At 36.9% G+C, this 12,146-nt stretch overlaps 2 protein-coding genes across 2 annotated transcripts in view; one reads left to right on the top strand and one right to left on the bottom strand.

The window, feature by feature from the left end:
* The window catches only part of LOC134679271 (uncharacterized), an 87,271-nt gene extending 83,657 nt beyond the window's left edge, over window positions 1-3,614 (bottom strand). The window contains exons 1-2 of the mRNA XM_063538169.1: window positions 3,338-3,614; window positions 125-169 (exon numbers count right to left, since the gene is read on the bottom strand). Of these exons, the coding sequence (XP_063394239.1) occupies window positions 125-169; window positions 3,338-3,551 (259 nt within the window). The 5' untranslated portion in view covers window positions 3,552-3,614. The remainder of the gene's footprint in view (window positions 1-124; window positions 170-3,337) is intronic.
* Window positions 3,615-8,025: 4,411 nt separating this feature from the next.
* The window catches only part of LOC134679291 (leucine-rich repeat-containing protein 15), a 149,678-nt gene continuing 145,557 nt past the window's right edge, over window positions 8,026-12,146 (top strand). The window contains exon 1 of the mRNA XM_063538189.1: window positions 8,026-8,928. The gene's annotated coding sequence lies outside the window, so the exon portion shown is untranslated. The remainder of the gene's footprint in view (window positions 8,929-12,146) is intronic.

The raw sequence follows: 12,146 nt of genomic DNA on the forward strand, positions 1-12,146 counted from the left end.
CAAAGTAGAAAAAATGATTAGTGCGAATCGCAAAAAATACAGAATGCATGAGAGCAAAATTAATCATTTGCACTATAGATTTGGCATTAAAAATTTATTACTGAAATAAAAACGTTTCATTTACCTGCACATGATGGCGAACCGCAAATATATGGGTCTTTCAGCGAGTCTGAAATATAACAAAAATAAATTAAAGAGACGGCGAAATTTTGTAAACAAACACAACAGCTTCAAGACATGACACATGACATATGACAGTGACGTAACTAGTAGTGTTGCCGGATTTGCCGGAAGAAATTATTATTTTAGGTGTTGTATTAAATTTGATTTGTGTCGGTCCCTATAAATTACCTTACTATTTATTTTTAGGGTCCCTTTATCCAAAGGGTAAAAACGGGACCCTATTGCTAACACTCCACTGTCCGTCTGTCTGTCCAGGCTGTATCTCGTGAACCGTGATTAGCTAGACAGTTGAAATTTGCACGCATTACGTATTTCTGTTGCCGCTACAACAACAAATACTAAAAAGTACGGAACCCTCGGTGGGCGAGTCCGACTCGCACTTGTCCGATTTTTAGTATAATTAAATAATTATTAACTTTTGTTGCCATAGTAATCGTGTACCTATACACACGTATCCGAGCACGCGCTTCATTCGCGCGGTTGCGCGCGCTTTTTGAAATTATAATATTAACATAGCGGACTAACGTAGTAAAAGTAAAAACAGGGAAATTTAAAAATGTAGGCGCGAAGTGGAGACTTTCCATAGAGAACTTCAATTTCGCGCCTTTTTCTACTGACAAACTTGTTTGACCGGCTATAAAATATAATGATTTGTTTATTTTTTTATGGTGACTCTACATCTCCTTGTGAGTATTATATTCTTTGGTATTATATTCTTTGCTCTACATCTACTCTCGGAAAGCACCTTTTGGTGTGTACCTATATTAGTGGAACTGCTGCTGACGAAGACCATTAAATGATTAAAATACTGTAATTTGAAGTCAGTTCCTTTTATTAATGATTATTTGAATAGTGAAGTCCTTCTCGATTACGATTCCGACACTCTCTTTTTGCAACAAATTTTATGCACTAGTGATGTGCCACTGCCTAACAACTAAAATATATCGATAATATTTAATAGATTAAAGTTTAAAAATATAAAACTTTTAAAGAGTTCAAAGCATTATTCACTATCCTAAAAATAAACATATACAATAAATCTCATTAATTGACGCAATAACATACCATAATATATTTCATTTTAGTTGGAAAATCATTACCTAAACAAACACTTTCCTTAAATTACAAATTCTAATTTACGAAAGTAACAAGTTGAACATAAATCAAGGGACTTTGTCAGTAAATTAGGAAACTAAAGGCGATATTTGGTGAAATTTTCGAGATCCTTATCGCACCCTTGTCTGGGAAGGGTCAGGGATAACGGACAGAGTTCCGCGATAGGATAAGTGACGCAACGTTGTTTAGATATACGAACGAAACTGACGAGCGGCCGCACGGTTTAATGGCACTTTTATCTTTTTAATTTAAAGTTTGATAAATAGTTTCCGTCAGTAATAAAGGGCGGGAAATTAAAGAAATGTCGGCTCGGACGGTTGATTAATGGTTGATTACTAAAAGAAAGATTCGATTTCGTATCCTTTTTAGTGGCCTAAATGAACTGTAATAATAGTAATAGGTAAACAACAGGCCTTAATCAAAATATTTTTCTTACAAATCTAAAAGAATATCCAATTAAATTATTGGTACCATATTTATATTTTAAAATTAAATCAGTACCGATGTGGCTAAACAACAAAGTTCCGGGTCTTGTTGATCAACCAATGACCCAGTCGGCATTCGTCACTGAGTACCTAATGTTAATGTAGGTACCGATATGTAGCAATAATCATCATCATCGTGTATGAGAGTAGTTTTTCTCTTTGTTTTGTTATTATAAAGCAAAATTACCTAAAATGCCCCATTAAAAAAAATCTTTGTACATATACATTAGACATAATAACTTCTTATTTTTAAGTAAGTCTATAATTAACATGTAAAGCGTGTCTGTTAGAGTTAATTAAAGGAACAAAATAAAAAATAAATAAGTACCTAATTATTATTGTTTTAAACTTGGTTCAAACTTAATATCTTTGTAATATTGTTCTATCTTCTTTCGCTTCACAGTTCACGTGTTAGTAACATGACAGTTTTAGCATATTATTATTTCAACGGAGATGGGTCAAACAGATCACTGTGTTACGTTCTTTCCTGTAGACATACACAAGAGTTAAGGGCTATAAAGGTTAATTTTCTTATTTAACCCTTACCCACATAAAAAGCTCCTCCTTTTACTTACATAACTATGGTAAAATCATTACTTACACACCCACAAGCTGTTAACTATTGCCCACAGGAGAGAAAAATGTACAGTTCGCGCGAACACGCTAGTTTTCTCTCCTGTGGGCAATAGTTAACAGCTGGTGGGCATGTAAGTAATGATTTTATCATAGTTCTGTAAATAAAAGGAGGACATTTTTACGTGGATAAGGGTTAAATAAGAAAATTAATCTTTATAGCCCTTAACTCTTGTGTATGTCTACAGGAAAGAACGTAACACAGTGATCTGTTTGACCAAGATAGTACAATAGGTACCTACACATACCGTAATAGTAATAGGATCCCCAAATTCCGAGTAATTGACTAATTGTGTTGTGTCAATGTTAAGTTTAACACGTTTATACATATGCAATTCTTGGCACGTGTAGGGACTAGGTATATAGCGTGTATATTATATAAGTAATATGTATTATAATTAATTATATACTTACAGATTGATGAACATTGGACTCCTCTAAATAAACAATCTTAGTGGGATTCTAGTGCATCCTTGTTCTATTTTCTTATCGTGTTGTAAATGTTATAAATAGGTACGTCAAATAGGTATTATGTTTATTAAAGACATAATGATATACATAGATGCTATTTAAAGTATTCCTATATGAAATTGTAAGGGTAATATTTTACCTAATCTTTTACTTTATAGCATGCATGTAAAATAATTAATCAAAAATGGCAAATAATCCAAATTTCCCTATCTTAATATTCTATATTTCGATGAAAAGGCATATGATTAAGCATAATAGGTACCTACGGTTTCATACGTTCTTTCTTATCCTAAAAACGTGATACAATACCGGTAAAAATTATAATTCCCATTCCGTCGTGTAAAATATTTGAAGTTTGAAGTTTAAAAAAAGCACTTTAGGCGAAGCTTTCAAGTTTCAAACACTCTAAACTCGTAAATCAAAAACCTGGCATATAAACTAAAACATACTTCCAATTCCATTGACAGCACTGGCTAGGCACAAACACAACACCAAAACACACAGCATTTTACACTTAAACCATGGTCCGACCACCCGTTTTGCACATCCGACTCCAAATGATAAAAATCCCAAGCTAATTACACTATCGGAGGGGTCATAAGTAGGGTCAAATATTATCGCTGTTATCTCTTTAACGGAACGATGCAGAGACGTAGTAATCATGCGCTAGTAATGAATATTGTAAGCCGATAGTTTGTTTGTGAGCAAAACTAATCCACAAGGTTATGGTCGAACGGAACAGTAGTGCAACTTTGTTAAAATCTGAAGTCATTATATGCAACTACCCACATAAAAAAAATTAAAACAATCTAGATATTCACTCACTGTAAAATTGCGAAAGGGTCATTAGTAGAGATGTAGCTAATTTCATTACATTGAAGAACCATAGATCGTATGTGCCAATTAATAAATATGATAGGAGTAAAATCTTTAAAAATTGTATTTAATTGTTCCTACTCCTATGCCTGACTAAACACTCAGTCAAGGCAAAATATATGTAACGTCGCGAGAAAGATTAAACATAGGCATTACTCATATCCAGAAAGGCCATACCTACCAGATACCAACATTGCATCCAAAGATTTAGTTAGGTCTAATGGGACTTGGAAATGGGCCAGCGTTCTACCCTTACCCTCATGAATACGCGTAGCAATAATTCAGAAACACGGTTCATAACAATCGGATCCAACCAAAAATATTTGTTACCAAGCAAATTAAATTATGCAATTTTCAAACGGGGCAATGATATTTTGTTTTCTGTTTTTGATCGCACTTAAGTATTACAAATAACTTCCTGCTTCTGGTGAAATATGATGTATTTTAAATACGTGAAATAATTTGTTCCCGTTAGAAATTTAACTTAAAGTCTTTTAAATAAGTGAGGCAGTGTTGTGTTGACTTGACTACCAGTAAGCTCAAACGGAGACCGTCGCTTCGCTCGGTCAATTACAGCGGTCAATAATAACGAATGATATCTTACGCTACTGCGACATTTATGTCATGTGCGCACTGTCAGTAGGGATCGGTCGACGGGAAGTCAGCGGAATCGTGCGGGATCGGATTACGTTCCGAGTCCGTGGAGCCGATTCTGCTGAACCCGTTTAATATCGTGTTCATACTCATTCGACCTAAGTCGGCGTGCGTCGCCACAACAGACTGCGTGAGCCGCTATCGCTGATTCTCTTCTTCCTGGCGTTATCCCGGCATTTTGCCACGGCTCCTGGGAGCCTGGGGTCCGCTTGACAACTAATCCCATGATTTGACGTAGGCACTAGTTTTTACGGAAGCGACTGCCATCTGACCTTCCAACCCAGAGAGGAAACTAGGCCTTATTGGGATTAGTGCAATCAGACTTAAGGCATCTCGGTCATCTCGGACATATTATTGGTGCGCGAGAAATGCCAGATGACATCACGACTCAAGGTCGTATCAAAATAAGATCAAACCCTTATCAAATTATTACAACATAATCGGCCCGCTATAACTTGGTGGGTGCCATGACGATTGTCATGGTTTCATGACAGGTACATCAATCTACAGATGTAGTGAATAATTATTCTCCATCGTTTTTTCACGGAACGGGCGGTTTTTTTCGTATGCACTACATCTGTATGTAAGTACCTACATAATAGTATTTCATGAAGACAAAACTGTGCATAAGATCAAAGTGCATTCAGTAGTATGTATTGTACGACCACTTTTGTATTCGTAGTAAAAAACATTCCCATGCAAATGAAAAAAGAAAACCATCAATATCATATCACAAATAAATAAAAGAATTGGACTAGGTACCCTTTTATTGTGAAGAATAGAATTCATGTATTCCCGAGGAGGTAGTACTAGTACTTTTCTAAGTAGGTACACACAAATATTGAGCAACATAGCTTTGGTTATAATACTTATAAATAAAAAAACCGGGCAAGTGCGAGTCGGACTCGCGCACGAAGGGTTCTGTACCATAATGCAAAAAAAAAACAAAAAAAAAAATGCAAAAAAAACGGTCACCCATCCAAGTACTGACCACTCCCGACGTTGCTTAACTTTGGTCAAAAATCACGTTTGTTGTATGGGATTTAAATCTTTATTTTATTCTGTTTTTAGTATTTGTTGTTATAGCGGCAACATAAATACATCATATGTGAAAATTTCAACTGTCTAGCTATCATGGTTCGTGAGATACAGCCTGGTGACAGACGGACGGACGGACGGACGGACGGACGGACGGACAGCGAAGTCTTAGTAATAGGGTCCCGTTTTACCCTTTGGGTACGGAACCCTAAAAATCTCATCCGTTATCAAAACTGTTGACCTCAAATATTGTTACTAAGAATTCAAAAGAAAACAATAATTTTACGATTTTACAACAGTTCAGATATATGTAATTTTATCTATTTCGCGATGTTTTTAAAATGTGGCTCAATTCTATTGGGTCAGAAATATATATGGGAATTCTATGAATGAATCAAAATCGTTGGGTCATTGTGCTGTGTTGACGCTACAAACAGAAGAATCGATTTTTCCATCCGATCTCAATTAGATAGGCAATAGACGCGACAAACTTAGAAAAACTAGGGACACTTCCAAGATCTAACATTAGACACAATTTTATTACTTGCATTCTCATACATCCTTATTTTAACGCAGTACGGAATAATTTCTAAAGTTACATCGGTATAGGTAAGGTTGCTGAACCATACTTAATTGGCCCGGTTGTCCGACGGGACGTAGCCAAGGGAGCATTGTCAATAATGCGATTGTGAGTCACAAGAGCTGTTCAGTCATACAGTGCAGCTTTAATAGGTACCTATTGTTTACGGACGATGAAATTGATTAATTACCGTACGTAGGGATTATTCCGACCTTTGTGATGTAGGATATGATTGGGAAAGGACGGCTTTGGATCTAGTTGAATTGTATTGGATGCCAAAACTTACGCGACTTATGTTCTTCTCCGGTCCTCAATTAAACTATTTCCATACCAAAATTCATCTAAATCGGTTCAGAGGATTAAGCATGAAGAGGTAGACAGACAGAGTTACTTTCGCACTTAAAATATTAGCAGGGATTCGTATTTCGTAATGAACTAATGAATTATGTTTTATCAACTAGGATTACACTTATCGCAAATTACCTGTGATAATTTGTTTTGATCGATTGTCAATAAACTGAAATTAAATTGGTACCCATACCCACACAAATTAATATGTCTCAGTGTCAATCTATTAAAATTAATTATTAATAATATTGGCATGTCAGAAGTTTTCCACAGCCAATAGTTTTTTATCGATATAAAAAAATACAATAAAGCACTGCACTAGTTCATGTGACAAAACATGCGCCTGTGACTTTGAATTTAGCAATGTTTGTTTAAGTAGGTTTTGGTGTTATTTTTTTTAACCCCCTTTTTCATAAAACTTTACGGGCCTGTATTAGTTAAATGTTTTATCCCTTTCTTATATATACATAAGCAAAAATGATAGATAAAGACAAACGATTCATAACAGTGCATCATAGGTAATTTCCTTAACAAAGCGGGGATATTTTTTTAGTTTCAGCACCGACCGATTAGTTTCTGTAAATTCAGCGCATAATAAGATTAAATAAATCACTTTTACTCTTTACATATTGTTGCACCAAGAAAAGTCTGCAGCGGATTTGATAGCCCACGCAGTGTAAGTGTTATTTATACGTCATAATTTCATAAAAGTTTGACGTTTAAAATAACACCTGCACTGCGTGGGCTATCAAAATCGCTGCAGACTTTTCTGCAGATCTGTGACATACCTAGGTTGTTACTCAGCCAAGAAGTACCATTATTTTGAGCTATTTCTCGTGCAAGGGGTTATGATAACTTATACCGCGGTTTGACGGGGGCAGAAATGCAGCAGTGCTATTAATTATAACTGAATATCGACTCTAATGTTATCGAAATTAAGCGATTTCTGAATCTTAATAATAATATGACTCCTTGACCCAAACAATATACTATGTACATTAAGAGCGTTAGTTTTTAGGGTTCCGTACCCAAAGGGTAAAACGGGACCCTATTACTAAGACTTCGCTGTCCGTCCGTCCGTTCGTCCGTCTGTCTGTCACCAGGCTGTATCTCACGAACCGTGATAGCTAGACAGTTGAAATTTTCACAGATGATGTATTTCTGTTGCCGCTATAACAACAAATACTAAAAACAGAATAAAATAAAGATTTAAATCCCATACAGCAAACGTTGATTTTTGACCAAAGTTAAGCAACGCGTCGGGCGTGGTCAGTACTTGGATGGGTGACCGTTTTTATTTTGCATTTTTTTCCGGTTTTTTTTGCATTATGGTACGGAACCCTTCGTGCGCGAGTCCGACTCGCACTTGCCCGGTTTTTCGTTACATATTTACTAACCTAACATTTGTTCTTCTCGCAACTGCAAATATGTATTGGAATTTATAATCACTTTATTAAATTCAGTTAACATCATTGTACACACAATTATAATTTTATCGACATCGACATCGGTATATATATTAGGTAAAATTTATTTGTCCTCGTAATATTTAAACATCAAACCAAAATTGCTCCCGTCATGCCGGGGTATGCTTATGATGTAGACGACTGTACTTGTTCTTAGCAAATAGCGGAACATGTCAAATTGATCAAACACATCATTTCTTCCTGGCACCATGAAGCACCCTAGGACATCTAATTACAGACCAGATATCATTACGAATGTATGAGCCAGCAAACGCGGCCCGCAAACACGAGCCGTACAGTGTACAATGCTCCTGCACCATCCAGAATCAGTAGACACCCGCCTGCCCTTTTGTTTCGGCTCCCCGCTTAGGATAACTGGAGATTCAAGGGGTGAAGGGGCTCTACATATAATGGGCTAAAGTCCCTAGCTCTTTCCTGCACTCGGCGGCAAAAAGTCGAAACGTGTGGGCCTGCAGACGTACCCGTTTCACCATACAAGGCACTCCTTGGCGACTCGCTCAACGCACCAGCTCACATAATATTGTTAGCCGATAGCTTTTTATGTCCAATGCATTATTCGATACTCATTTAAAATTCTAACATCAGCTTATAAAGAAAGCTCGCCATTTCGATGCGGTCCCCTGCTGATGACGGTCGCCAGTATAAAATAAATGACCGGCGTCTAAAGTAAAGATATCAGACTATCTGCCCGTTTTATTAAGCAGATATATTACGCAAATAATTGAGTTTGGGAGCCGGTCCGCGCCTACGCTTCAAAAATCGCGGGGGCGATCGGAGGCTTCGGCGCGTGCTCAAACGCGCAAGCGCACCGTGCTATACACACGCGTCATTTAAAATATAAAAACCAAAAAAAAACATACGAACGAGTGACCTTTCTTTAGAGTGACAGTTAAAAAGTGCGCGTGATTTGAAGGTTCAAATTTCGAATTCGAATAAACTAGTGCTGGAGTTGGCGATAGTTATCGATGTTTGAGTTTATGAATGGAGTGTAGGAAGTGACGTCATGATTAGTGTTGTGACTGTGTGGATGACAATGAGCGATCATTAGAGCGGAAAGGTGAGTGGAATGACTTACTCATTAACGCTAAGAAAATGTTTGAAAACAGTCATTAGTTTGCTTCTATACGCTAATTGTGCTTAATCTGAGATAATGAGACTAATTAAGAATGTTTGTTAGTGGGCTTTTCAAGCAATGGAACTTTTGCAGATCTTTCATAGGTGTAAGACTGTCGTTAGACGGCTAATCCTAATTACCTAATTAGGCACATACTTAGTTACCTAAAAACTTATTATACAAAACATGTTTTTAAACAATGCTACCTTCTCATTTTCATATCAACGTAGGTAAATACGAAACTTCGCAACAGGGCACATTTTCAAATAGGTACCTAAATATATCTAAACATGCTCCCAACCTACTGGTATATGTACAGTCAGCAGCAGAAGTTGCTAAGCGGCCGAGGTGTTCAAAATTACCTTGACACGCTCTTATTCTATTAACAATAAAGGCGCGTCAAGATGATTTTGAACACCTGGCCCGCTTAGCAACTTCTGCTGCTGACTGTACCTACTTGTAAATATAATTATAATGCATACACGACTGCCCAAACAAAAAGAGTGTATTGTTTTCAGAGTTCATGTTTGTATGTAAGTTTCTTTATTCCACCATAACTTCTGAATGCCTTAACCGATTTAGATGAATGATATATGTTTGTGTTTTCGTTAAGTGTTAAAAATGTTATTAAATAAACTTTACGTCCGTCCGTACTTTGTTACTGCATAATGTATATAATGCATGGTGTTCAGATGTTGGTGACCCTTTGCTGGGGTTCCACTATCATACAACCAGGATCAAATGATAGAAATCGAGGAAAATTGGGTAGAATTAGACCAAGAAAACTCTGCAACGATTTTGATGGCACACTCGAAATCAAGTGTTATTTTACTTCTATGAAACTATGACGTGTAAATAATAAAGATTTTTCTTGGTCTAACTCGATTATATGTTGTAATTATATGTAATTCGAGCATGTATTACGTACCTGTATAAAGTACCTTTTTAACCGACTTCCATTTCATAGAAGGATTTCTTTTTTTTTTTTTTTTTTCTATGTACGTTCACCGATTACTCCGACATCCGTAGTCCGATTTGAGTAATTCTTTTTTTGATCGAAAGGAGCTACCTCCGTGTTGGTCCCATTTTAATTTGGTTCTGTTCTGATGATGGGATCCATGAGGAATTGAGGGAACTCCTCAATTTTTAAAGGCACATGCATAGTGATTTGAGTGTTTTCTTAAGCAACTCGAGCATTTTCTCCCGAAAACCACCACTTTGATGAAGTAGACCTGATGATGATGATTGTTTTGATGATAATGATGATGATTTTTTAAATGTAGTACGTTCACCGATTACTCTGACATCCGTAGTCAGATTTGAGTAATTCTTTTTTTGATCGAAAGGAGCTACCTCCGAGTTGGTCCCATTTTAATTTGGTTCTGTTCTGATGATGGGATCCATAAGGAATTGAGGGAACTCCTCAATTTTTAAAGGCACATGCATGGTGATTTGGGTGTTTTCTTAAGCAACTCGAGCATTTTCTCCCGAAAACCACCACTTTGATGAAGTAGACCTGATGATGATGATTGTTTTGATGATAATGATGATGATTTTTTAAATGTAGTACGTTCACCGATTACTCTGACATCCGTAGTCAGATTTGAGTAATTCTTTTTTTGATCGAAAGGAGCTACCTCCGAGTTGGTCCCATTTTAATTTGGTTCTGTTCTGATGATGGGATCCATAAGGAATTGAGGGAACTCCTCAATTTTTAAAGGCACATGCATGGTGATTTGGGTGTTTTCTTAAGCAACTCGAGCATTTTCTCCCGAAAACCACCACTTTGATGAAGTAGACCTGATGATGATGATTGTTTTGATGATAATGATGATGATTTTTTAAATGTAGTATGTTCAGCGATTACTCCGGCACCTGTGATCCGAATTGAGTAATTCTTTTTTTGTTTGAAAGGAGTTGCCTCCTAGGTGTTTTCGTATTATTTTTGGTTCTGGTCTGATGATGGAATCCATGAGGAACTGAGGGAACTCCTCAGTTTTTAAAGGCACGTGTAAAGTGATTTCGGTGTTTTCTAAAGTAACTCAAGCATTTGCTTCCGAACACCGCCAATTTGATGTAGTGCAAGTGTAGCCGTACCACGAGTTTGACATTGACATATTCGCTAAGTTAGCGACGCTAACGTCTTCGTAACTAACTTTTTATGCATCTCGCTCGCACTAATATGCCAATACGAGCGAGATGCAAAGAAAGTAAGTTACACACACGCTAGCGAATAAATCAATGTCAAACTCTTGGAAAGCTGGTAAGGCTACTGATCGGGGGTTAGGGTTAGGAGTTAAGGGGTCGGGGATAAAGGGGTCGGGTAATGGTGGTTGTAGGGCTGCTGGTTCAGGGCCGAGGGGTACATGGATCAGGAGTTGATACGCTGTGAGGTAGAGTGATCGGGGGGGTTGAGAGATTGGGTCAGTGGCGGGGCGGAGGATGGATTTAGTGTAGTGACAGGAATTGTAATTTCCCAGACGGACTCGAGAAAATTCCTGATTACATATTTATTAAAGTAGATACACGAATTTAGTGTTAGTCATGATGTTGTTTTTCATTCATGCGTCGCGCTCTTAACAATGCGTTAAAACTAAAAATTGAAAAATAAAAACTTTTTACAAAAAAAAAGAAAACCGACTTCAAAAAGGATGAAATAAAATATTATCCATTTTAAGTCTATGCGTTACCAACTGATATGTTTGAAGTCGGTGCCAAGCCAAGTAGTAACAATACCCGTCAAATATAATCAGCCTTATGACTATAAATCCCATTAGAACTGTATTAATAACTATTATAAATGTGTAAGTAATTCTGTCTGCCTCTTTGTCACCTTTTCATGGCTATACAACTGAACCGCTTCAGGTGACATTTGGCAAGAAATTAAATTCCTTGAATTGTTTTATACTATGAAACGTAGTTCTCTGAATAAGGGACGGGAAATAACTTCAGTCCCAATCTCACGCTTGCGTACCGACTAACATGGTACGGACTGTGCTAAGGTTGGATCGTGTGTTCTGAGGTGTGTTCTTAGGTACATTCGACGTCAAAGATATGGTTACACTTTTTCACCTTACTCCTTTGTAATAAGACGAAAAGTGTAAACATATTTTTAACGTCAACTGTACCTACAGAAAGTACGTTAATTGTCGTCGTGTAAG

The sequence above is a fragment of the Cydia fagiglandana genome, chromosome 2 (assembly GCF_963556715.1).
Source record: "Cydia fagiglandana chromosome 2, ilCydFagi1.1, whole genome shotgun sequence".
NCBI classification, from domain to species: Eukaryota; Metazoa; Arthropoda; class Insecta; order Lepidoptera; family Tortricidae; genus Cydia; species Cydia fagiglandana.